The sequence below is a fragment of the Mustela erminea genome, chromosome 1 (assembly GCF_009829155.1).
Source record: "Mustela erminea isolate mMusErm1 chromosome 1, mMusErm1.Pri, whole genome shotgun sequence".
In the NCBI taxonomy this organism is placed as follows: Eukaryota; Metazoa; Chordata; class Mammalia; order Carnivora; family Mustelidae; genus Mustela; species Mustela erminea.
In genome coordinates, this window is record NC_045614.1 from 50722766 (window position 1) to 50750519 (window position 27754).

Below are 27754 nucleotides of genomic sequence, written 5' to 3' on the forward strand. Positions count from 1 at the left end.
CCCAGTGACAGTGCCTGGCAACATGATAGTATGAAGAAAAGGAGAAAGAAGAATATCTCATATCCATCAGCATTGTCCATTTCAAACTGTTTTACATTTGCTCTATCTCTAATAGCATCCTGAGAGTCTCATTAATCATAAAAGCAAATGGTAGCTTCCCCACCCAGCTCCATGCATGGAAGGCACTGGGGCTGAGGATCTCACAGGACACCAGACTTTCCCTCACTTCTTTCCTCTTCCCCCTTCCACTTCCTCCTCTGCTGCTGTCACTCCCCACATAGAAACCAGTGGTGCTACCCCCTACCTTCGAGAAAGCCTCCTTCATGCCTGGCTCGTAAAAGGGAGAGGCAAGAGAATATTTATTATGAATAGGATGCCCCAATTCTGTAAAATGAGCAACCCCTTCTTGTGAAAACAAAAGAAAAGAGTTTGGTTTTGCCCTGAATCATCTTCAGGGTCATATTCTGTTTTAGAGTCCTGGAATTATCCTTGTGATCATGGATTTTACCATTTCTCAAATTGTAGCCCACTAAATGTGAACTTGGACCGCAAGCTTCTCTTCAAATAACATTGGAAGGGCTGCATTCTCCCTGCCTTAAAGTCACGCGGTACATCAGTGCATTAAAAACAAGACATGTGTTTAACCTTCTGTAACCTTCTGTCTCCCACGGTTATCACCCTGAGCCTTTTTCCATGTGCCCCATACTTCCACGCTGGGGAAACTGGTCCAGACCAGCAGGACCACCCCAAAACCTATGCGGCCCTCACAGGGGGCAAACTTACCCCATGTTACAGTGTCCATCTGATTTTCTCTCCCTCTCCCACCCCAGCTATAGGTTCCTGGAAGGTTGCAGTGGGGCCGCCTTCATTTTATATTAGACAAGGCTTTCTCAACCTTAGCACGGCTGACATTTTGGACAGGATAATGCTTTGCTGTGGAGGGGGCTGTCCTCTGCATTACAGGATGTTAAGCCACACCCCAGGCCTCTACCCTATAGAAGCCAGTAGCACCCCCTGGTGGCAATGACAATCAAAAGTGTCTTCAGACATTGCTACATGGCTTGTGTGGGTATGACCTTACTTTAGAACTGCTGGTGGAAGGGGTGCCTGGGGTGGCTCAGTTGGTTCAGTGAGTTAAGTATCAGCCACTTGGGTCATGATCCCAGTGTCCTGAGATCGAGACCTGCATGGCGCCCCCTGCTAAGTGGGGAGCCTGCTTCTCCCTCTGCCTCTGCCTGCTGCTTCCCCTACTTGTGCTCTCTCTCTCACTCTCTGTCAAATGTCGAAATAAAAAAATCTTTAAAAAAAAAAAAATAAAGTCCTTATGGGGGAAAAAGGAGGATTCCTACAGGATGCCTGGCTGTGAGGGGCTCATGCTACCACAGCGACCTCTCTCTTGGGCCTGCCTCATCCCTGTTGCAGGTCTTGACAATGTTCACTTTGCTTAACAAGTTCTTAAACCTCATGCGTGAGAGCAACTGAGATACAGCGCACCTCAGGTGTCAGGCCTGAAAGGGAGGGAAGCGGTTTTCCACTACACTGGGAACAGTCCGGATTTCGAAACCTTAACAGCATGGCACAAAGCAGCCAGATGTTTTAGTTTTTAATTGTCAGACAGAAGCATGATGCTTTCAGGGGAACTTGATGCTTCCCCAGGATGCATTTCTTTCTCTCAGTCTCACCACAGAGCATGGCCAGTGAGCATCAGTCTCTTTAGCCCAAGCAGTTTTCTGAGCTTATTCCCTTCCTCCTGGGTCCTATCCACCTGTTCCTTGAAGAAAACTTCTAGTTGTATTCTAAATTCAGTATGAATGCTAAATTGCTGAAAATTGCTGAAACTCCGAACTCATGAGTCTTGGGAAACAATTTCAATAATTCCTTAGAGCAGAGGTCAGCAAATTTTTTTTATAAAGGACCAGATCGTGGATATTTTAGGCTCTGTGGTCCACACAGTCTCTGTTGCAATTATTCAGGTATGCCATTGTAGCCCAACTGCATCCACAGATAATATGTAAGTGAATGATCATGGCTGTGTTCCAGTAAAACTTTATTTATACAAGCAGGTGGTGGGCCGGGTTCAGCCCACCAGTCATAAAGACTCCTGCTTTCTAGCATCTCTGATGAATGAACCAGCCTTTGCTGTTCTTTTTAACCAGAAAAAGTCACATCCCACATTCCCCACAGATAGACTGATGGTCTCCCAAATGCAGTTCCCAATCCCAAAGGCCTTTTGGTCTCTGGTTTCCATTTCTCTGCTGCCAAGTTACTAAAGTTGAACCCTGAAACTGCTTTCACAAAGGCAGATGCTATCAGCAGGAGACTCTGCTCTTCTTCTCTGGAGGTAGATCTCACGTGTCCCAATTAACCTCTCACCCCAGGAAAATATGCAAATCGTGCAAATGCAGCCACGAGGACCACTGCTTCAACTCTGAGCTGGAAGATGATCGGAAAATTGGCCGCTTGCTGATGGACTCCAAGTATTCCACCCTCACGGCCCGGGTGAAAGGTGGAGATGGCATCCGGATTTACAAGAGGAATCGTATGATCATGACCAATCCCATTGCCACTGGGAAAGATCCCACCTTTGACACCATCACCTATGAGTGGGCGCCCCCTGGAGTCACCCAGAAACTGGTAAGGCAACCTCCTCCAACCAAGAGGTTGTTTTCCTATCTTTGTAAATGTTAGTCATGCGTGAATGTCAAAGACAAGGTAAGAAGAGGGCAAGATTATAGAAATGATAGGAATAGCTCTGGTTCTATACCTGTTCCAGTCTTGTTACGTGATCTTGAGCTGAAAACTGCCTGGGCCTCGGTTTTCCTCATCCATGAAATGGATAGAAGTGTCTCTATGAATTCTACGGGTCCTTCCAGCTCTAGTCCAGGGTCGTTCATGGTTCCCTTTGGGCTCCCCACTTCTGAACAAAGGATGGTTTATCATTACAAACCCTCAGAGTTCTTGTCTTCATGTGTGAGATGTTCATTTTCCCTCAAAGTGGCCTGGGATGTATCTATTGCAGGCCTGTAGGGGAGCACAGAAACAGTCCTCTCCCCTCTCTAACAGCAGAGGCCTCTTGGGCTTGGAAGGGAGAACCAAGCTAGCTTTACACAACCCTGGGGCAGAGGCACTCAGAGAAGGACGAGGTCACACCCTAGCTGCCCACTACCAAAACCCCTAACAAGTCCCCATGCACAAGCCTCAGAGCAGACCATTAAATCAAAAGCTCAAGATCACTGGCACAGAACCACCAGACATGGGCATTTAACTCCCCAGGTAATCCCAGATACAGCCACATTCAGGGTCCTGAAGACCAGAGCAGTGCCCCTCAAATTTCAGCAGGCATATACCTTACCTGGACAGCTTGCGGAAACACATCTCGTAAGCTTGGGGCTGGTGCTGAGACTGCACTCCTCACACACTCCCAGGTGATGCCGATCCTACCCGCCCCCAGACCACACCTGGAATGGCAGGGGCCTCGGTGATTTCCTCAGGCTAAAAATGTCCTATAGGGGGCGCCTGGGTGGCTCAGTGGGTTAAAGCCTCTGCCTTGGGCTCAGGTCGTGATCCCAGGGTCCTGGGATCAAGTCCCGCGTTGGGCTCTCTGCTCCTCAGAGAGCTTCCTCCCCTCTCTCTCTCTCTGCCTGCCTCTCTGCCTACTTGTGATCTCTCTCTCTCTGTGTCAAATAAATAAAATCTTTAAAAAAAGTTTTTTTGAAAAAAAAAAGTCCTATAGTTTTAGAGATGCATTTAATTCAATCTCTTCTGGGGAAGAAAGGAGAGGCTTCAGAGTCCTACATGGTCATACCCCACAGGCTCCTCCTATAGCTCCAGCTATGACCCCCCCATTCATTACCTAACAATGCCCTGACCTTCCTCTTTCCTGCTCTGGATCTCTCTGGGCTTTTGCCCTCCTCAGGGACTTTGCACTTGCTGTTCCCTCTACTTGAAATGTCCTTTCCCTGCTCTTTGCATGGCTGAGTCTTCCTGACAGTCATGTCCCAGACAGGCCTTCCCTAACCACCCAATCTACAGCAGATGCCACTTACCCTCCATCTACATTTTGTTCCTTCCAGTTCTCCAATGTTTCTTTAGAAGCTTTGATTATAAGCGGTAGTTGTCTAATGTGCGTCTTTGCTTAGTTACCACCTCTCTCACTGGAGTGAAGCAAGGCCCACAGGGGCAGACACCATGTCCGTCCCTTGTACCAGGCTATCCAGCACCGTGCACCATGCAGGACACATACTAGGTCTGATGAGTATGTGTGCTTTGTCACCCTCCTGGCCACATGCACTCCATGGACCGAAACTGCCGCAAAATCCTGTGATTGGTCCACAGCGAGAGGTACAGAAATTGAGAAGAAATGTTGGGGCAATTTAGTAGCAGTTGACATCCAAGCATGTGATCAGAGACCTCCTCTCACTGAACAGAATTCCACTGTGGTCAGACGCACGTGGAAATCTCATGTGGCGTGAGCTACATTCTCATCTCATGTGGTGAGCCCACAAATCATTCTGCAATAGGTGGAAAAATCAAAGAGAAAAAACCTGATCCTTCACCATAGAGAGTCTGAGCAGTGCAGTTCTAAGCTGTGGCTTAAGTGGGGGAAAGGAGGGAGGAACCCCTTCTAGATCAAGTGAAGACTGGCAAGATGCTTTTCTGGAAGCTCTACTTTCTGAAGACATATTTAAAAGAGTATGTCAGCATTTGTGAGCTCAGCCCCCCTGTGAAGTAGGAATTACTTTACGTGTAAGGAAACACAGCATGGTTAACGGGCCTTAGCCGTCTGGAGGGGCTAGGCAGGGGCACATCCGGGCCGCGGAGGATGGCGTCCAACAACAGCAGTCAGTGCTGGGACATGCCGGGCGGCTGGGAACGCGGGTCTTCCTCCAGCGCCCAGGCCTGGGTAAGCCATCAAGCAGGCCTCCAAGATGTCAGTGGAAACTAAAGCAAGCAGCTCGTAAAAGAGCTGGCTGTGGGCGTCAGGAACTGGCTGGTGAAAACCCCGAACGCTTCGGCCCCAGACGAATCAGAGGAAGGCATCGTCAGGCTGTGATTAATGCTGGCTCATAAAACCACATGGTATAAAGAGCCCTCTGTCTGCCCCGCATCTGGCCTGCCTGAGCAAGTTGCCTTTCTGAGATTGGACAGTTCTCCCTTCCCATTCACCCTCCGGATGGTTTTATGTTTGTTTGGTTTTTTAATTACCAAGTGATTGGGACTGATTGTATTTTGGAAATGGGACTGGATCTTGCTGTCATCCCTCCCAACCAGAATAAAAAATGGAGAAACTCTTAAGCCTTTAAAGACTAGTCACAATAAACCTAATGGTTAATATTTACTGAGTACTTACGTGTGCCAGGCACTATGCTAAGAGCTGTACATGCACGGTCTCATCTAAATTTCCAACACTGTTAGGGACGTACTGTGACTACACTTATCCACAGAGGGGGAAGCTGAGACTTGGAGAAGTGACACACGAGCCAGCTGTCCCATAGCTGGCTTAAATGGCAGAGCCAGGCCTTGGACTCGGGCCTCCCTGACTCCAAAGCTTAGGCTCTTCTCTACCAAGCCAGGCCAGGAGAACAAGACAGGTAGGAGAGGCAGAAAGAAGCAGGTATTTTGGACTAGCACTTTCAAGAGAAGGCTTCTTAGAATGGGGAGAGACTTGAGCAAATCTTTGAAGGTTAGCCAGGATTTGGAAAGAGGCAAGTAGGAAAAGATGAAGGGAACCAGCATCCATTGAGCATTGTAGATAGATAGATGGATATGGATATGGATATAGACAAACAGATATATCAATACCTCACCACTCCCGATGTGGATAATAACCCCATTTTACAGGAGAGCAAACAGAGGCTTTTGAGGAGGCTCTGCAGGTGTGGCACCCATACCTCCTCCTCTACTCCCATAATGGCAAATGTTGCTGGTCAGTCAGGGCACTGTCGCCCACGGAGCCCTCACTGGACCTCAGAATCCTCCTCAACACAGCCCTCCCAGTAGCTACTACTGACTAGGATTGACATGTACCATGAAGCCCATTGACTGTCCCTGCCTGACAGCTGGAGAAGCAGAAAGAACAGGCAGGATCGGGTCTTCCAATTCCAGAGTCCATGTGCCTTCCACTGCCCAACCCTGGGAATAAAGCACCTTTCTTTTCCACTTTTCTCTCTGCCCTTTGATTCCTCTCCTGATAAAGCCCAGTTCTGGGAACCTCTTCACCCAGGATGTCCCAGCCAGACAGCAAAGCACCAAATGACTCAGAAAGGCCCTCGTGAAAAACTTGAAACCTAAACCAACCTTTCCAGCTGCCCCGAGAAAAGGCCTCTTGCTAAAGGTTTTGGGAACATGACCTTAATCAGCTTCCTGGAGAGATTCCGGAGAGATTCCCTTACAAGCTCTGAGCGGCACAGGCAGCTGACTCTGACCCAGTCGTCTGTCCCCATTGTCCCCTCCCCAAGCCCATGCCAAGCGATGTGGTTGTCTGAATGGCATGTCGCGGCGGACTCTAATACCCTCCCCAGGGTCAGTGAGCAAAGTCTGCCGCAGGTGTGTGATCGGCTGCTTGGGCCAGCCACGCAAGGCCAGCCATCACGGAACACACGGCGCTGGCAGCCGGATGCTGCAGTGCCCAGCTGGGGCTTTGAGCTGTGATGGGAACCCTGGATTCCTGGGGAAGGAACATCCCTGTCTCCAGGGTCCTGGCCAGGAATCCTCCAGCTCTGCAGGCCACAAACACCTGTAGCCAGGACAGAGCCAAGGAAGGACACAGAACATGGGGATGGAGAAGCAGGTGGCCTGCACCTGCAGAAGACCCCCCGCTGCAGGATTTCTATGCAGTGTTTATTGCAAGGCTAAGCAGGGAGGGACACCTGCTGTGAAGGAGGAGTCACAGACCTATCCAGGGACAGGGGATCGTGGCCCTAGGAGGCTTACACAGCCTTCACACCGTCAATGACGACCACAGGAAACTCCCCTAGAGATTGGGGGAAATGGTTTTCTCTTGGCAAATTGTTCGTCTTGTAGAGAAGTTGTAGACAATGGTGGAGACCCAGGCTGCTGAGTGCCGAGCGGTCTCTACCGCAGAGGAGTCGTGGGAATGTCGGGAGGTCCCTTCTCTGGGCCTCAGGGTTTCGAGGGGTAGTATTAGTTCCTTCCTCCTAGGGGTTCTGTGAGAACTAAATGGGTAAGCATGGGTCAGGCACCTGGAAGGGTGCCCAGATCACAGGAAGCAGGAGTAGGTAGCTACTCCCACCATGCCTTCAGCTACTCAACCTGGGGTGTCGGCAGCCTTCGTGGGAGAAGAGGTTTTACTCCCATGAGCTCCGTCAGGCATACACTGGAACTGCTTCAACACTTGGAATGAAGGAGATGTTGGCCGAGTCTCGGTGCCCATTCTGGCACAGTGAGCAATGCTCTTATTTCTACATCTCCAAAATCCTGCCATAGATTCTGGGCCACAGGCAAGATCAGAAGGACTGGGATAGGTACCTGCCCCTGACGGCAGTCCCTAACCTGTCTCCCCAGGGCCCTGTGCCCTGCCCCAGCCTGTAACCTGCTACTCCGCTGCTCTCCCTGTCCTCTGATGGTCACATCCTATCCTGCCACCCACTGTCCCCGGAGAGGCCCCCAATCCTCAGAGGACCCGTTTCACACTCACCCAGGAGGAGCTGAAAAAGTGCTCACTTCTCAGCCACTTACAGACTCCTGAGTCAGAGTCACAAGGCCATCCAGGGATTCATGTGCACCCCAAAGTGTGATTTTAGATTCTTCACACCCACCTACTTGGCATGTTCATGCTGGAAGCCCCTGCAATTTCATACTGACCCAGAGAAAGACCGCATCCCCCCTTTCTTCCCCAGAGTCAGGAGTCAGCCCTTCCCGGACACGCAGTCAGCTGTGTGGCCCGCGATGCTTCTTGTTCTTCCATGTGTGGGCATTCAGGGCATTTACCTCTTGGGCCAACCAGAATCCATGGGCTCCTTGAGCCACTTTCCTGACCTGTAGACTCAGGTCGGTGCTACCACGCCTTTCTCCTAGTAGAGGTAAGGACTGAGTGAGGTCACCACAGACTTCTCATGGGGGTTAGGACCCTGAAGATCATGCAGTCTACCCCAAACTTTGCAGGTAATGAAACTGAGGCCCAGGAAGCTGAGTGCTTGCTTAGTCTTACACAGAGAACAGCAGTTGGCCAGGAGCTAGAGCCTTTGGTAGACTTTGTCCACCACCCAGGCCAGGTCCTATATCCAGCAAAGCACCTTGGAAAGTGCTGGGGACTATGCAGATGAAGGGATGGTATCAGGGTGTGCTGTGAGCCCACAGAGCCAGAAGAAGTCTCAGCCAGATGTTCCAGGGTCTAGGACGTCACCCCCAGGGGGCTTCCACAGCCGCTCACATCGTGAGTCCCACAGGAACATGGGTCACCTGCGTCTCCCTTCTCCAAAACTGCTCTCATCTGAAATTCATTGATTATGAAACTCAGCAAACCAGGCTCTGGACTAGTACACCCCTCCCTCAGCTTCCTCATCCCTACTCCCTAACATCGGGCCACAACGTGGGTTGTCGTTATGAACTGCTGCATGATTTTCCGTGTTGATTAACACAATTCAGTTCCAAAATGAGCCCAGCCCCAAGTGATGTGACATGGGGGCAGGCAGGTTCCAAGAGGGTAAATATGGCAACGGCCACCTGGGCAGCGGGAATCAGGCAACCTGGTGGGTGTGTCAGGGGCAAGCCCAGAGGCCGAGAACAGTTGTCAAGGATAAACAGTTTGCCTTTCACACTTTCTCATGCTGTCTGGCCTTGACCTTTATCTCCCCCAAAATCTTCCCATCCCTGGCACCCACCCAAGTACAAAATTACTGTTCATTTTTTTTTTAAAAAAAAGCCAAATTGGACAGTTATCTATGAACATATTAATATCCAGATGGTTACCCATCATACTGATGTGGAAATATTACTATCTTGAGATTTTGTCAGTTCATTCTATTAGAAGGTGCTATTGCCTATTTTTAAATTAATAAACCATGAAATACCTTATGCCTCTAATGATTTAATTATACTTTTCTGAGAAAAGCAATTTTAAAGTAGATCGACTTTTTTTTTAATTAGGAGCATTGCCATGAGGTAAATGAAGTAAAAATGTTCAGTGTTGAAGGAAACCAAACTTGTATCACCATGCCAAAAAAATCTAAAATGAATACTGACTTAAAGTACACCATTCTCACCCAGAATGTGAATGTGTGACAATGCAGGCAGAGTGGAACTTATTCAGGCCTCTCTTGGGTGTTGCCAGATTCCCAGCATTTCAACCTGGACCGCCCTCCGGTTCTGCAGAAAACCCAAAGAAGCTGGAAACTTCGCCAGTTCCAGATCTCTGCATGGGCGTGTGCCAACCACAGTTGCTTTATCTCTTCCCCACTAGGGCCTGCAGTACATGGAGCTCATCCCGAAGGAGAAGCAGCCGGTGACGGGCACCGAGGGCGCCTACTACCGCCGCCGCCAGCTCATGCACCAGCTCCCCATCTACGACCAGGACCCCTCTCGCTGCCGTGGACTTCTGGAGAACGAGGTCAAAGTGATGGAAGACTTTGTCAAGCAATACAAGAGCGAGGCACTGGGCGTGGGAGAGGTGGCCCTCCCTGGGCAAGGGGGCTTGCCCAAGGAGGAGGGGAAGCAGCAGGAAAAGCCAGAGGGCCCGGAGACCACCGCCCCAACCACCAACGGCAGCATCGGTGACCCATCCAAAGAATACGTAAGTCTCTCCCCTACTTCCCGGTGTGGCTGAAACTACCAGTCCCCAGGGCTTGTGCAGTCATGGCCCCAACTCCAGGCTTTCCCCCTCGTTCATGCCGTCGTTCATGTGTTCATCCCGCCAGCAGCTTATGAGGTGCTCATTTACTCAGGCCACGCACTGTCCTGCGGAAAATAACACGATCCTCGTGCTTGGGAGGCTCAGCGCCAGGGAAGGTCACAGACAACCAAACTGTCACAGAAAGGGCATCTAACCTTGGTTGGGGTGAGGGTCGGCTTGGAGGAGGAGCTGAGGTCCTGCCTGGCTTGGGAAGAATAACCAGGATGCATCCAAGTCTTCAGGCCTGGCAGGGAAGGCCTGTGCCACCTTCGAGAGGTGAGCGTGTACAAAAGGCCTGAGTTCCAGAGAGCGAGGTGGAGCCGGAGGGCTGAACCGAGTCCCGTGTGTCTGAAAGCATGGTGCGCTGGGGGTGTGGGGACACGAAGCTGGCACGGTCAGCAGGGGCATGCTTCCCGAAGCAGCAAGCCATGCATTCGTCACTCATGTATCGACTAGCCTGTCCTGTCCGCCAAGCCCCAGGAAATCAAACAGGCAGAGGTCCCTGTCCTCCCATTGGAGAATAGCAGGGATGTGGGACATCCCTCTGAGGGCCACGGGGAGCCATGGCAGGCTGTCGGTGGGAGGCGTCACAGGATCTGAGCTGTGCTTTGGAAAGCATCCGCGAGGAGTGTGTGGAAGATACGCTGTAAGGGAGTGAGCTCCTGGGGGCTGGTTGAGAAAAAAGGAAGAAGCCAGAAAAAATGAAGAAGCCGTCTGGGAGGCGAAAGCCTCATGGATTGGTTTGTCTGATCTGTCCCACAGGAGGTGAAAGGACTAGCTTGATGCAGGTGCCACCAAGGACTGATATCTGCTCTTTCCTGGTCTCTGACCCCCTTCTACCTTTTGTCCCCTTCCCCCTTCAGCCAACTGGCCTCAACTGCCTCTGTATGGGATTTGTAGATCAATGTCCCAATACAGGGAGCCCTCAAGCCAATTACCTGTCCTGCTGGTAACAGCTGGCAGTCACCTGTGTGACCCAGACATCCCAGGGAAATGGCAGCCCCGATGATGCTGTCTCTACACTCAGAGAGAGCCAGGCTCCTTCTCCCCTGCTGTGACTCAGACTTATCATCTAAAACCTGCATCCCGCATGTCCAACCCCCTTGTGTTGGCACATTCATTTGGGATTGCCATCCAGTGAACTGGGGCTTCACACTGTTAATCTGAGAACTTTTTTCTTTTTGTGAAAGATTTTATTTATTTATGTGTGAGAGAGAGCACAAGCAGGAGGGCAGGGCAGAGGGAGAGACAGAAGCAGACTCCCCACGGAGCAGGGAGCCCGATGTGGGACTCAATCCTGGGATCCCGAGATCACGATCTCAGTTAGATGCTTAACCGACTGAGCTACCCAGGTGCCCCTAATCTGAGAACTTTAAGACAAAAGAAAAAACCTATTTTCCCTACCACAAATTTGGAAAGGGCGTCGAAAAAACCGATTGCTCAGGAAGGACACATGTCCCAGCAACTTAAAAAAAATTTAGATCCAGTTACCATGTTTCATAAACGATTCTTCTCTCCATCCAGCCCTCTATCCAAATAGTCATCTGTCCTTAAAGCGTAAATACTGCCTAATTCCAGCTTGGAAGGTGATCTCTTTAAGTCATTGTGACATTTCCCAATTGCCATTCCCAGGAGAGATATGCTGATCTGAGAACATATTTTACCCCTGACTCAGCCCCACATATTTGCACAGCATGGAAGTGGGGCAAAGGTGGCCTGAGATCCTGGGTCTCTGCCTACCGTCAACTTTAGGAAGTAGTTGTGACAGTTTAGAAGTATATAAACAACAAGATCAGACAATGAACAGGGAATTTGAAGGAAGTCCATATTATTTGGGCTGGGCTGCCTGGGGAAGACAGCCTTCTCCCTCCTTACCCTAAACCCAGTCTTGCTTAGATAACTAGTTATGTAATTAGTGGATTCAGTCTGTATTACATGCACCCCTCTAGGTGCTGCTGGCTTGTCTTTTTCATCTCTGTATCTTCAGCAGATGCCATCAGTATAGAGAGTAGGTGTTCAATAAATATGTGAACCATGAATGAATGAACAAATGGATGAATAAGTGAGCCTTGAATGATGAGGACGATCTAGATGGCCATGTTCCCTGGGGATTCAAGTTCACAATTATTAAGCACCTGCTCTGTGCTAGATACCCTGCCCTCTCTGTCAGGGTCTTTGTTTAATTCATACAATCGCCAAGTGGTGTGAATTTCACCAACCCCATTTTACAGGTATGGAATCAGAGATTCAGAGAGGGTAGGTAACTTTTCCAAGGCCCCATAGTTTCTAAGGAGTAGGACCTGGATCCTATACTTTTCCTACTACATTATGCAGAGTTATAAAACCCTGCTTATGATGTCTTCCAGGAAGAAAGGAGGCTGGGGGCTTTTATTTATAAGTCCCTGTTTATCTCCTTGAATCCCGGGAGCAAATCCTACAAAGGTAGCTAGATAGACATAGACCATAGAGAATGTGTCCCCAGCAGCCCCAAACTTAGTTTCAGATAGTGCTCCCCGGACTGCTCTGCCTTACCCCAGTGAGTAGTCAAGTCAAGTGGACATGGGTGCTGGCCATCCATGTGCTGGGCCTTCTGTCTCCCATAAATGGGTAGTGGAGGACAGTTTACCAGAGCCAAGCATCAGGCAGGAATCCTGATTTTTGCTCCCCTGATGAGGGGGAGCAAAAATTGTAGAATTCAGACTGATAGCCCAAATCCACATGGCGATTTGTGGCAGCAGGGGGGAATGGAGGCAAAAGGAAGGCACACGAAACCTATTTTGCTAGAACTATATTGGTGACATAGTATGGTTTCTTATCCAAAGAATGATCATTATTACTATCGTTAGCTGCTACGATGTGGCATGCTTTCCCTGAACCAAGGGTAGTGCTAAGCACTAGAGTATCTAATTTAAAACTCCCAGCCACCCAAGGACTTGAAGAAAGCTGTGGGATTTGAACCAACTTCTGTCAGACCCCAGGCCCATCTCTCCTGTTGCCCAAAGAGTGTTGCTTGGAAAGCTAATGGTCATAAAGCTAATTTATGACATTAGGTCATAAATGGATTACATGGCCATGTGAATTTAGGAAACAGTAGAGTGACCAACACTACATGCGTTTCTTTGTGGTGGGACTTCCGAAAGCCTCTGGTAGGCTATGGCAGTGGTTCTCAAAGTAAAATTACAGAGAAGGCTGGTTAAAACTCAGAAGTCTGGGCCTTAACCTAGAGCTCCCTGCTTAATAGGGGCAGGTAAGCCCAGAGACTCAGCTTTTCTACTGAGCACCCAGGCTGATGCTGATGCTGGTCTGGGGGTCACTCTTTGAGACCCACTGCCAAGGAGTATAAAAATAATTTTACATATAAGCTCAGGGAAAATGATATCACCCAAGAGGCCTATGGTGAGGATTGAAGAGATGACAACACTGGCATTTTCTAGATGTTTTTGGCCCGCTGGCTTAGGCAGTCCAGCTTTGAGGACACGGCACAACACTCTCCCATTCCTTGAATGGTCTGCGGGGAGTTCTGGAAACACAGAATGGCTTTAGACATTGCCATATAGCGCCATGCAACCGCACTACTCAGCAGCCTGAGGCCACAGGCTCCCCTCCCTCCATGCTGCAGTCAGCCCACACCGCAGGGCACTTCTCCAGTGAGCTTGCCTGGCTCCCTCAAACTACTGTCAGCCTGTCAACCATGATGTTCTTCCTCAGAAAGCCTGGGAGGGGCCAGATGCCAGCTGAGTCAGACAGTGGGGTCTCCTCACCAAGCCCCTCCACCAAAATGTGCTCAGAGGAAAGTGTTATCCAGACCAGAGGAACACTATTGCCAGAAGCCTTGTTCAAATCACCCATGTGGAAATGCCCCCATGAGCTGAGTTAGGGGTGAGGTCCTAGAACAGTGGGTAGGCCAACCCACCTGTGGGAAGAGCACTCTCTGAGCACAACTCCCTCATGTGTCCAGGCCTGCGGGGTTCCTCAGATCTGAGGACGGTTCACAGATGGACATCCCATCTTTCCAGCTCCGGGCCTGCACACAAGCACCCCCTGCCGCCCCGTGATGGGATGGGGCATCCTCACATCAGCTGAGGCACATTTGAAGAGTGAACCCAAGAGCTGTGGCTACCCTTGGGTACCTCAGAGCAGCCCTCTGAAAGCATCATTATTACACTGAGGTCAGGAGCAGCAGGACACCTGAGAAATGCTATCAGAGGTATCTGTGTTCATGAGGAGACACGACAGCAGAAAATCCCAGGGGCTAACTCAGTCGCTGTCACTCCTGAAATGTCCTCTTTGAATCAGTGAAGCCAATTAAAACCCCAAAGTATTTCACCTCCCTCTTCCTCTACTTGCCCCACGTATATGTGCCTGCAAGGAACCGGGCGGTGGGGGGTGGGGGGGGCACAGGTGGAAGAGTGTCTGTTACTGCCCAGCAGGCTCATTCGTGTCTTCTGGAACCATCCTAACAGCTAGCAGGAGAGGTTGAGGTTGTCACACCCATTTCACAGATGTGGAACCTGACACAGTGAGAGGTTAAGAGGCTTGCTGATAATAGGTGAGGCTGGGACTCTATCCCACGTCCTTGTGAGCTACCAGTCCTGATAAGTCTGAGTAGCCCTGGGGTGGGACCTGGGTAGGTGGGGACACCACCACCAAAGGCGTGTGTATGTGGGTTTGCTGGGTGAGTGGCAGTGTTGGGAGTCCCCGCCAGCCCAGTCCAGTGAAGAATCTGGGGACCTCTATTCTGCATGCCAAGAACAATGGAAGGACTTGCCCACGGCACGCCAATCCCTCCCACCGTGAGTTCTCCTGGGTTTGGAGGGCTTCACAGGGCTCCATGGCCAGGGAACTGCCAACTCCAGCAACTTGGAACATTCACTCCAGAATGACAAAGCTCTGTATCCACTTTCCAGGCCCTCTGCTCCCCACCTCTCCCACCTGGATGGGACCTATGAGTGCCTGGGGCCGCGAGGGCAACGACTTCAATGCTCTGATTGTTAACAGCCCCACCAAACGTTTCCGGGCCTTGAGAATGCTTACTTGGTATTTTCTCAGAAATGAAATATACGGATTTCCTGGGCGTGGAATTTCCACCTCTCCCTACACCCCAAACTTGTAACTGAAGAAAGGAGAAAGAAAGCCAGAACATAGCAGTCGATGTAATCTCCACCCTTTAGTATTTATCATCCCTGCCGGGTGCCCCCCACCCAGCCCCTTCCCTGCAGCACCCCTCCCACCGAGCTCTGCCTCTGATGGAAACTGACAGCAGCGGGCAGCTCAGCCTGACTCCAGCCCCAACAAGGGACATATTTGTGGGCAAGGGATTTCCAAACCTTTGTGCAGCAGATGTTTGGCTTGTGGGCTCTGCAGGTTGGCTTTCCTGCCAGCCCCTCTCCGGGAATTTGAAACCAGTGCCCCACCCCCACATCCTGAGCCCTGTATGAGCTGGAGGACCCAGGCCAAAAGGCCCAGAAAATCACCATGGTTACCAAGCTTCTCCACATGTGCCTCCCTCCTCCTTTACAATGGAGATATTTTAATGACATTAAAGGGATTTTTTTTTCCCCACAGAAAATACTTTTCCATGTTGCCACATGGGCTTCACAAGCATCTTTTTTTTTTTTTTTTTTCCTGGACTGGGCTGCATCATATTCCATTGACTAAAACAGGAGCTGGCAAATTTTTCCCGTAAAAGGCAGATGGTGAATATTTTAGGTTTTGCAAGCCATACGGTCTCTATCACAACTACTTACTCTGGCCTAGCTCTATTCTACTCTACTCTAGCTCTAACACAGCCACTGACAGGAACTAAACAGAGGACTATAATCATGTGCCAATAAAACTTTATTTGCAAAAACAAGTGGTGGGCTGGATTTGGCCCACAGATATATTTGCTAACCCCAGAACTAGAACCACTGTAAAAAATTACTTTGGTTTTATCCATTTTCATCTTGCTCTTATAAGTTAATAGGATGATGATGCTGGTGATGTTGGCTGCCATCCCTTAACTGTCTAGATTGTGCGCAGGACTATGCCAAAGGCTTCACATCAATTTATTTTTATTTTTTTTTTTTTTTACTGAATTCTAAGAATTCTCCTACAAAATACAATTTCCCCCTTTTTCTAGTCATCTAGCTTGTGAGTGGTTAAGTCAGAATTAGAACAAAGGCCTGCCTTACCCCAAACCCCACCAGGGTTCCAGCAAGTGGAAGCTTCTATTTCCCCAGCTCCCATGCAGCTGCAGGAAACACGCATGGCCATTGCAACAGAGACGACCCCATGTAAGGCTTTTTCCTTCGGTAGGAAGCCAGTCCTTGCCTGCACCCTTGTCAAAGCAGGATTTGAGAACACCCCAGGCTGACGGCCTCTCTTCAGGGGGTAGCATTTATGAAACCTTCCTGGCTCCACATCCCCCTTTATCAGAAAAAAACAGTGAAGGAGAGTCCATTAGAAATGCCTAACATGTTACCTTGCTCAGCAGAGAGCTCTGTATTCAATGATCTGCCCCAAGGAGAAGCGTGAGGTGAAACGGCTGGCCAACAATGGTGATCACTATATGTAAAGCCTCTCCCGTGAGCTAGGGCCTGCCATATGTTACTGATGAGGAAACTGAGGCTTAGAGAGGTGGGTGACTTATCTAAGTACTCATCCGTGATGAAGCAATGACATGGTTCTCCTTCCAAAGCCCTCAGCCTGACCACGGCATCCAGCCTGCCCAGTCTGTACTGTGAGGAGTCTCAGGAAGACAACTGCAGGGGAACAGAACACAAGAGTTTAAAGATGCCAGAAATGACATTGAGCCAAAAAAGGAAAGAAACTAAGAAAGAAAAAAAAAAAAAAATTCTGGGATACACGAGGCTCCAAAGCAAAGATGGTGAATAATCACCATAAGAGGAAATGAGGAGATGCTGTTTATAAATAAATTGTTGAGTATTTGTGTTGGAAAGAACCCAGCGCCTGAATTCAAGGCCCTTGTGTTAATATTTACTGTATTGTAATAGTAAGATTTTCACAAGGCACTCTGGGTTTAGACTGAGTAGGCCTTTGGAGAACAGCCTTCCAGAGAACAGAATGATTAGGACAGAACTTCTGGCAACCTCGAGAGAGATTATTGCTGGTTCGGAGGGTTCTCCGTATCTGTTGATCATTCTCTGAAGGCCAACACAGCTCCGTTCAGAGAGATAGTTCTTTGGCCACGTAACCCTTGGCCACTGTCCCTAATCTACTGTTGCCTTAAACACTTGGTGTCTCGATAACTCCTGTTTCAGAAGACTTAATAATTCTGTGTGCCCACATTGGATATTCTTGTCACCTACTGCTGCATGTCAAAACACCCCAAGGTATAGAGGCTTTAAAAAATAACACATGTCCTCCTCACAAATCGGCAATTTGGGCAGGGTTCGGTGGGGCTATTTTATCTCTGCCCGTGTGGCATCGTTTGGAGCAGCTGGCAGGCTGGGAGCCAGAGGCTTGTGTGGTTTCTCCACAGGGCTTCCCTGGCAAAGAGGTCTCGGGGTTCCTTTCCTGCCTGCCCAGGACTCCCAAAGTGTGTGTAGAGAGAAAGATTCCAGTGGAAGAGACTGAGTTTTCTTTTATGACCTACCTCAGGAATTTGTAACATCCCTCCCACTACATTCTGTTCAACAGAGCAAGTCATTAAGGAGGGGCCACAACCAAAGGAAGGGACTTAGACACCCCATGGTTGGAGGCGTGTCCAAGAACTGGCCAACATCATTTCCCACACCATGACCAAGGGAACCTCAACAATACCACATCTTAGCTCCCAAGGCAGTGCCATCTAAAGTGTTCCTCAGTTTTCTCCAAGCAGGTGGTTTTACACACGACAAAGCCCCAAAGTACCGAATTTTCAAACCTTTTCATTTAGACCTTTTTCATTCAGAATCTTTCACCATTTGAACAGGGACAGAGCCAAGCTTCAGTAGCACAAGGAGAAACTTCACCTTTGTTCCACCAATGAAAGATTTATGCCACACCTCCTCCCCCCAGGGGGAAATAATCTGCAAACTAAGCTATATGGCAGATGTTAGATTCTCGAGGATAAGCTCTGATTGTAGATGGTTGACAGAATGAAGATGGACCCGTTGATATGCTAGTGATGAGTGTTCTTCTCTATGCCCTTTAACATAGTCCCAAGGGACTTTTACTTGGCCACAGTATCTCCTTCATAGGGAAAGTAGCCTGAGAATGACCACACTGGGCTTTCTTAAAAATTGTCCAGAACTTAAGCATCCCAGCAATCTGAATTAGCTTTTGCTGTGACTGAACTGAATTGGTGATGTCATTTTTGCCGAGCTCATTTTTAAGGTCATTTTTAGACACTCTATGATAGTGGTTCTCAAACTGGGTCCCCTGGCCACACCAGCATCCCCGGGAGCTTGCAGATTCCTGTGCTTGATCCCAGACCTGTCTGAATCAGACACTCTGGGTATGGGACCCAACAGTCTGTCTCAACGAGTGCTCTAGGGGCAGCTGGGGCAGACACAGGCCTGAGAACCACTGTCTTACAGGGGTTGGATTGGGAGAAGGGACTGACTATAGCGGAGTCTGGAGTAGCTATTGGCAATACAATTCATACAACTCTGTCCTCTGGCCAAGCACAGATGGAAAAACTGGAGATGGGAAAAAACAAAACTCATCGATGGTAGGAAAAACATCCTCTCAATCTGCGTGATCATGGTGTTATGGAAAGAAACCCCAGGCCTTCAACCCAAAAGCACATCCTGCTTTCAACATGTCCTTGTCATCTTGGGAAAGTGATTTAACCCCTCTGAGCTACAGGCCCCTCCTCTATAAAGAAGGCTGGGGTAGAAACAACAGGAGATTTTAGCGAGCTGTTACTGAGCCCTTATAAAGTCCATTAATTCTATTATCTCATTTAATCCCAAGAACAACTATATGGTGTTAATATTATTAGTGTCCTCACCTGATGGATGAAAAAAACTAAGGCACAGAGTGGTAGGGTAACTTGCATAAGGTCACACAGCTAGCTCCACTCTCAACCATCCACTGTAATTCAGAAATTGTCAACTTCAGTACCAAGGTTGTAGGAGAATAAGTTTGTGCAGAGAAAGGCAGGGCCTGGATCATAGGAGCCAAGCAGGCTACGCCTTCTAACTCTTGGTTGCTAGCCTGCCCCTCGTCTCTGAGGGGCCACCAGGCTTACATAACTGGGACACTGTCAGATCTTCTATCCTTTGAGATGATGGGGAAAAGCGTACAGAAAATAACTGAGAGGCCAGAGAGGGAAATTGGTTTCTGACACATGCTGACAGGGCTCATTACCCAGACATCTTGTTTTCATAAAATGGCAGTGACACTGTTTGCTTTGAAAAGGGCAGGCTACTGGTAGTAACAAGGCCATGAGCCAGGGATGCTGGGGGAACAATGAGGGAAGAGATACTCCTCACTGAGGGAAGACCCTGAGACAGAGCTTTCGGACGTAGTGGGGCCAAAGCTCTGTGGGCACGGATTATTCTCTCTTCCTTCCCCTCCACGCTGCTGCCGCCACTAGAATTATCTCACTACGGTACGAACCAAACACAGTGCTCCCGGCCTCAAGAACCAGTCATGGCTCCCCATTACCTCCAGAAGTTGCAACCATAACCTGGGCTCACAGCCCCCAAACCTTCTGACCTCCCATCCCTTCGTTTCCTTCTGTGGGTTGTGGGTGCTTTCCAATGTTCCCCAGACACAACCAGGTGCATTTTTATCCCACCCCCTGCTTCCACATTAAGAAACCTCTAGGAAACCTGGAATCAGGAACCCCACTAGTATATCACAGGGATACCCAGCTGGGTGGTGGATGGACACTAAGTCCCTTCTGCTAGGGAGGAAAAGGTCTGGAAATTTTGTCCTGTGAAATACAGAAAGCCAGCCAGCCAGAAAATTCACTTGGTACTCATACAGTGCTTGCCAAAGACTTTACACCTCCCAGCTGTGCCAACGGGATGGTGAAAATAAGGGAATGATGATTCATCACTTGTCTTTGGTTGAGACCCTCTGATGAGCTCCATGGGAACTGGGACTCAACCATGTGCAGGGGAACAGGGTTTTCATTGGGTGAAGGACTCACACCCTTTTTTTTTTTTTAATCTAGCCATTCATTCGACAACTGCTGTGCTTAGGGACCCCTGTCAGGACATGGGGCATTCCTTGTCGTTTGGTTTTCTTTCCCTGCTTTGCATCATCATAACTTTTATTTCCTCTTTGTATATAAGAATATATACTAAGTATGTAATTCAAGTCTATAACTTAAGAATGCCAATTGTTTAGTCTCTTAAAATGTACCTACTCATCTTTGCATGGCAAAACAATATCTCTGTTGGGGCTGACCTGTAATTAATTGGTGCTTAGTCAGATCGAGTTCTCCTCTAAAGCCAGGCTCTGCAAACATTTTCTGTGGAGGGCCAGGTGGTAAATATTTCAGGTGCTGTAGGCCAAGAGCTAAAACTGATGATGTTATGTAGGTACTTTATGTAACAAGAGAGAAAACAAATTTCCACCAACCAAGTGTTCTATTTCTGAAATTCAAAACCTAATAATATCATTAAGTATGGGCTTTTGTAATACAGGTTATATTGGTCACCTCGGGCTGTCATAACAGAATGCCACAGACTGGATGGATTAAATAACAGAAATCTATTTTCTCATCGTTCTGGAGGCTACGAGTCCAAGATCAAAGTGCCAGTGCAGTAGGTTTCTGACGAAGCCTCTCCTCCTGGCATGTACACAGCTGCCTTCCTAGTGTGTCTTCACACTTCCTCTGTGCGTGCACAGAATGGGAGAGAAGGTGATTGGTCTCTTTTCTTATTATAAGGACACCAGTCCTATCCGAGTAGGGTCCCACCCTTATGGCCTCATTTAACCTTAATAACCTGCTAAAAGGCCCTACGCCAAACGCAGTCACATTAGGAGAACATAGGAATTGGGGAGCGGGGGGCGATAATTCAGTCCATGATACAGGTCCGCCAATGAGAAAAATGGAATTCTTTTTTGGGAGAAAACATTTCACTGAACTGGAGTGTGAATGTAAAATCTAGTCTTAGCTGGTGGGTGTTAAAAGGACAGGCAGCAGCTGGGTTTGGCAGTGGCTGCGGTTCACCAACGCCTACACACCCTGTAGTAGAAAGACCTTTGGCTTCCGGGTCAGGCTTGGCCCATGTTCAAATCCCAGCTTTGCCTATCAGCTGTACATTACTGAGCAACCACTGAATCTCTCTGAACCTCAGTTTTGCCATGTCTGGAGGGAAATAATGATTTTCTTAAAAGGGAGCTAAAGTATAAGGGGAAGTAACTCTCTGGGGTTTCTGTAAGCGGTGCATTTCTGGAAGGAGTGCCCAGTGCTGAGCACAGTGCCGGACGGAGAGCTGTCTTAAGGAAATGACAGAGCTACCATCAGCATCAGCCTCACCAGAGTTCTGAGGGGTAGGAAATAACTCCAAAATGACTCAAAAGATCCGATGGATGAAGTATGTACTCTGGATAGTATGTCATGAGAATGGCAATTAACCTCTGTGGTTTTCCTCCTGATATAATCATTGAAAGTAACACTCTACAAAACAACTGACCGGTACTTCTCCAATCTGTCAATGTCATCAAAAACAAGGGAAGTCTAGGGGCGCCTGGGTAGCTCAGTTTGTTGATTGTCTGACTCTCAACTCAGGTCATGATCTCGGGGTTATGAGATCAAGTCCCACATCCTCACCAAGCCTCCTTGGACTTCTCTCTCTCCCTCTCTCTCTCTCCCCCCAACCCCCCCACGCATGTGCACGTGCTCTCCCTCTCTCTCAAAAAACAAACAAACAAAACACAACAAAAATTTAAAAACAAGGGAAGTCTGAGAAGTCACCCAAGAGGAACCTAAAGGAAACATGAGGACTAAAGGTAACATATCCTGGAAATAGAAAAAGGATATTAGGTAAAATCTAAAAGCATCGAAATAAAGTTGGGACTTGAGTTAATAATAACATACCAATATTGGCTAATTGTGACAAGTATATCATATTACTCTAAAATGTTAAGAACAGAGGAAATTGGGTGTGGGGTCTATGAGAACTCTCTCTATCTTCACAATTTTTCTGTAAATCTAGAACTCTTCTAAAAGTAAAAGTTCACTAAAGAATAATTACATGTGGTTAAAAGATCCATTCAAAGTGCAAGGTGTCCCGTGGGTTTTAATGTAACCAGGATGGAAGGTTGATTGATACGGTTCAGAGGCCACATTGACTTTTGAGAAACTACCACTTGTCCAGTTTGGATATAGTATCAAGGAAGAATCTCCATAGTTATCTGGAAAGGCTGTTAAAATACTCCTCCCTTCCTTTAACCAAATTCATACCAGTGAGGGGTCAGACTTTTTTCCTATATTGCAAAGAAAACAACATAATGCAAAAGATAAAATGCTACAGCAATCACGGGCACAGTCCTCTACTGAGCTAGTCAGTGAAGAGATTTGCAAAAATATAAAGTGGTGCCTCTCTTCTCACTAAGTTTTTTTTTGGGGGGGGGACAGTTATTTTTAATGGTGAATATGTCTATTAATATGTTGGTTTATTATTTTTAGATGAATTAATAAATAATTACTTGAGTTTTTATTCAGCTTTCATTTTCTTATGGTAAATCTCAACAACTATTACCGATATGAGCAAAACCACTCTGGGGTTCTTAATAATTTGTAAGAACATAAAGGGTCCTGGAGGATAAAAATTTGAGGTTCCCTGAGCTTAACAAGTACTGTATTTAGTCCTCACAACAACCTACCAGGTAGGCAATGTTGTTATCCCACACTGAAGATGAGAACACTGAGGAACAGAGAGGTACATTAACTTGCTGGAGGGCCCTCAGGAAATAAAGAGATGAGAGTGGAAACTTGAACCCGTGTCACAGTGTTCTCCTGACCACCTTGTATCCCTGGTGTCTTCATCTAGGTCTGTGAGTTCTGCAAGGAAGTGGCCCCCGCCGACAGCCCTGTGGTCTACGCAGACAGGGCAGGGTACAGTAAGCAGTGGCACCCCACCTGCTTTCTGTGTGTTAAGTGCTCTGAGCCGCTGGTGGACCTCATCTACTTCTGGAAGGACGGTGCGCCCTGGTGTGGCCGCCATTACTGCGAGAGCCTGAGGCCCCGGTGCTCTGGCTGCGATGAGGTGAGAGGCCCCGGGGGCAGGGGGGGGGAGTGGGGAGTGGGGAGTGTCCTCCCACGACTACGGGAGAGGACCCGGAGGCCAAGGTGGATGTGGCTTCATTGAGGATATGATCCGCAGATAGAAAGATGGAGGTTCGGAGCTGGAATCCTGAGCTCAGCTTCTGTGTCCTCATCTGCAAACTGGGGCAGAAATCAGTTCACACTCACGGGGTTGTTCAGGATGGGTTGGACACATTGTTCTTGTCAGGTCTTATCCCTGGCACAACGCCTGGCACTTAGTAAGTGCTCGGAAGAACACTGTGGGGGTACGGGGGGAGGAGGTGTGCGCTGGAAAGCAGATCGCCCACATTCAAACCTGGCTCTACAAGATTAGTGGTGTGGCTACATAATTCCTGTGCCGCAATTTACCACTCATAAAACGGGAGGAAGATAGGCCCATCCCAAGGGGTTACTATGAGGATAAAGTGAGATGATGCACGAAAATGCTTGGCACAGGGCCTGACCAAGTAATTAATAAATAGGAGCTACTAGTAGTCTTACAATATAATACAGTATGATATGGTAAAACATTAACTTAACACAGTAGAGATGCCATGAAAGGGCTTTGACTCTCCAATATGAGTTCAGGCTGGAGGAACTCTAAGGTATATATATATATATATATTTTTTTTTTTTTTTAAGATTTTATTCATTCATTTGACAGACAGAGACCACAAGTAGGCAGAGAGGCAGGCAGAGAGAGAGAGAAGGGGAAACAGGCTCCCTGCTGAGCAGAGAACCCTATGCGGGGCTCGATCCCAGAACCCTGGGATCATGACCCGAGCCGAAGGCAGAGGCCTTAACCCACTGAGCCACCCAGGTGCCCCAACTCTAAGGTATATTAACAATGACAACGATAATTATGATAATGGTAACGACTGTCTGTATGCCTATGACAACAGGAACCTCACTACCTTCATCATTGGCACATATGAGGGTTAGAAATGTCTTCTTCGTTTTGAGCCAGTATCTGCCTCCTCCCTCCTCCCACCGTCCACGTATTGCTCTCCATATGAAGTTGAAATCCTACAAGGGTCTTACCTAGTAACTGTGATCAAGAGAGGTTAAGAGAGAAAAGGATTGTCAGCAGGCCTGCCCCACAACCTCATGCTTTTTAAAGATTTTTAAATTTTATTTGAGAGAGAGAAAGAGAGCATGAGCAGGGGGAGGAGCAGAGAGAGAGGGAGAGACAGACTCCCTGCCGAGCATGAAGCCCTGTGACACGGGCTCCATCCCAGGACCCTGAGATCATGACCTGAGCTGAAGTCAGACGCTTAACCAACTGAGCCACCCACGCACCCACCCACAATCTCATTTTTGTGAGGACAGTAGTATACCTAGAGTCACAACACTCCATCATTAAGGGAATACAGTGGATCAGTCATTTGCTCCATACTTTATATGTGATGTGCCACTTACATCTCACAGTGGTCCCTTTGGGAGAGACCATCATTGTCTACATTTTATGTTTGAAAAGAGAACAGCTCAGAGAGGTCATAAAACAGTCACTATGCCAAACACTTCTTATGTAGTAACACATGTAGCACTCATAAAACCCTGTGGGATAGGTAGTTTTTATGTCCCCATTCCACAGATGTGGAAACCGAGGCACAGACAGATAATTTGCCCAATGTCATGCAGCTGGTTCCCTGATTCCTGTTTGACCCCCAAGTCATAAAATGTATTTAAGAAGTACACTATTTGGCTCTCTTCAAGGATTCCTCAGCATATATATATACATATTCCAACGTGTTACTTTATTCCAAGCCCAAGTGACCCTGTGTGACCACTGGTCCTTAGTTGGGCTGTGTTCACTGGGGTATGTAATCACATCTCTGAGCACAGCTGGGCTCTGAATTTGGGCCAAGGAGTATTACAGATGCTAGATAAGTAAAACCTGCCTGTGGCAGAGAATTTTTTTTTTTTTCCCCATCTAAGAAGCTAAAATGCAATCATGATCTGTGCCAAATATTGTACTTACTGCCTGAGATTTAGGTCAGAATCCTCCACTGACGCATTTAAAGGTCAAGACGAGAATGGGGAAGGAGGAACCACCATCTACAACTTGTCCTCCATGCACTGTCTCTACTAGGCACAGAACTTGAGTCATGCATTTCCTCTGTTCCCGTCCCCTAGATCATATTCTCGGAGGACTACCAGCGCGTGGAGGACCTGGCCTGGCACCGAAAGCACTTTGTCTGTGAGGGCTGTGAGCAGCAGTTGAGTGGCCGGGCTTACATCGTCACCAAGGGGCAGCTTCTATGCCCGACTTGCAGCAAGTCCAAGCGCTCCTGAAGGGCTGCCCATCCATAGCCAGAACCCACAGGATCCCACCAAGAAGAAAGGCCAGGTGTGCTGAAGCCATCCTAACTGTCTGATATGCCAACAGCAAGGAACAAAAACAGTGATTTTTTTTTTTTCAGTGGGAATATATATAGATATGCATACATATATTCTAGATTGGGTGGTGGTAGATCCTTGAGGTCAATAGTTTCAAAGCCAACAACGTTCTGAGGAGTCTTAGAATGGAGTTATTTTGTTGTTGTTTCCCAGCTACCAACTAAAGACACAGCTGGCATCCTGCAAAGGATCTCTAGGAGTTTCCCAGAATGCAGTTCTGGGTGATCAGATCACGTAGCTGTAGAATGTGCGTGCTTTCTCACGAACAGGGGCGCTCCTCCCGGAACAGGCTGGGACCCCAACAATCATTTGTGGCCTCCTTTTCAAATGGAATTGGAATTTTAAATAAAAATCTTTTTCGGCATGATAAATGTATCAATAAAAGTTTTATGAAGTCCACATATGTCCCGGTGTAGTTATTCACACCACGGTGTGATTTCATTGTGTCCAGTGAGCCCTGTGACCCTGACTGCTTGTGGTGGCAGGAAGCACCCTAAAGGCTGGCATGTCTCTTTGTCACCTGTGTCTCATCAGATTTCTTTGAGGGTGTAGGTCTTCCAGGCTGAATCCCTGTGTCCCCCATTCTAGGAAGCCCCAGATCCATGAGGGAATGTGTCATGTTTCCTGCTACCCCAGAAAGCAGCGTCCGGGAGGTCAGCTGCCCTCACAGGTAATGAGGGAACTCCTCTGGGAGTAAGACCAGGTGGAGTTTGGGGAGCAGGCACGTGGAGCCACCGGAGCTCAGCCAACTGGTGCCCCGGGGGACACGGTGAGCAGTGTGCGCAGTCTTGAAGAAATATGGGATGTTTATGAGAAATCTCTGTGCTTTTAATTGTTGCCAACTGGACACTGAATAAGCCGAACGGAATGGGTCTTTGGGCCAGATTTCCTCTCTTTTTATGGCCTCTCTGAACATATGCAGCTCCCAGATTAGTTTCCTTTCCACGACTTCTAAGAAAAGTTATCTTTTTTCTGTGGAGGGATCCAAAGACAAAAAAGACATGAGTCTTCTAAGCTCACAGCCCAGTCACCTGTGGCTTGTGTTTGTTCTTCAACTTCCCATCTGTTGCCAAGTTTCTTTCATTTCCCCATACGAATCTCACTCTGCTCATCCTTTACCTACAACACCCTGACTTTGCATGTTTGACCAAAGGTATTACAATTGCCTGGTGGTTTTCTGTTTCCAGTTCCTGTCTCCAGCTGCCTGCTTCCCTGTCATGTCTGTCTCCCCACAGAGAAGCTCTGGGGGTGTTCCCTTCCTCCCCCACCCTCCATGGCTCCCCAGGACTCAAGTTAAGAACCAAGACCTCCCTGACATTGGGATCTTTCCAAAATCTGGCTTGTCTTTTTTCTGGCCTTGGAACTCTCCGTTTCTCTTGATTTCCATCTCTTTATTTCATCTAGACAGTCACCAACTGCCTCTGATCAAGCCCTCTTCCGTGCTTTTGCTAGTTTTGTGCTGGTTTCTTGAAGACCAACACCACCTGTTGAAATTCTGTCTGTCCTGAGGCATAACCTACTTCTCAATCTCTTCCCAGAGGCACCAATGGAATATTCACTCATTCTTTCACTCACTCACTAATTCACTCTGCAGATACCACTGGGCATTACAGAGTTCTATTACCCATACTGAGTATAGTAGATAGAGTGTTTACAGAAAGAACAGTATCCCCTACCCCCTGGATTTTATAGTCTATGGGGGAATGGGCCTTAGGCAAATACTCTTACAAGTCATTGAAAAGTTACAGAAAGGGGAGATACATGTATTTATAAAGCATGTGAAAGAAACTGGACCTAGTTAGGGAGGTCAGGGGAGGTGCTTCTGGAAAAGTGACACTTGGACTGAGATCTAAAAGGTGAGTAAACTCTGAGCAAGCAAAGAGGGAAAGGAAATGGTTAAGGATGGATGCACGGATGTCATGTGCAAAGGCCCTGTGGTTGAACATCAGTTTATTCAATACCTATTCACTAGTGTTGGAAATACAGAGGTGACTGTGGCCCATGAGTGGGACTGAAAGAAGGCAAGTGTGGTGCATAGAGGGAGGGAGGATCGGTGTGAGACACCAGAGGTGCACCAATTTTATGGGCAATGGAAAAGAATAGTCTCTGTCCAAAGAGCAATGGGGAGCCTTCGGAGAGTTTTAAGCAGTGGTGGTAATGACTTGACAGAGATATTACTGAATACATGCTCTCTCCTCTGCTGAAACCCCAGCATGATACTCGACTGATTTTGTCCTGGGTTTTTTGTCCACACCACTGTGGGTAGGAATGATGTCCCTCTTCAGACCCCACCAGATACCACCCAGAGT

General features: G+C 48.1%; 1 protein-coding gene across 2 annotated transcripts in view; it reads left to right on the forward strand.

The window, feature by feature from the left end:
- Positions 1 to 25844, forward strand: part of LMCD1 (LIM and cysteine rich domains 1) — a 58455-nt gene extending 32611 nt beyond the window's left edge. For both annotated transcript variants that reach the window (XM_032326065.1, XM_032326058.1), the window contains 4 exons: positions 2379 to 2634; positions 9422 to 9751; positions 22792 to 23007; positions 25182 to 25844. In XM_032326065.1, coding sequence (XP_032181956.1) covers positions 2467 to 2634; positions 9422 to 9751; positions 22792 to 23007; positions 25182 to 25340 — 873 coding nt within the window. In that variant the 5' untranslated portion in view covers positions 2379 to 2466 and the 3' untranslated portion in view covers positions 25341 to 25844. The remainder of the gene's footprint in view (positions 1 to 2378; positions 2635 to 9421; positions 9752 to 22791; positions 23008 to 25181) is intronic.
- Positions 25845 to 27754: the final 1910 nt, after the last annotated feature.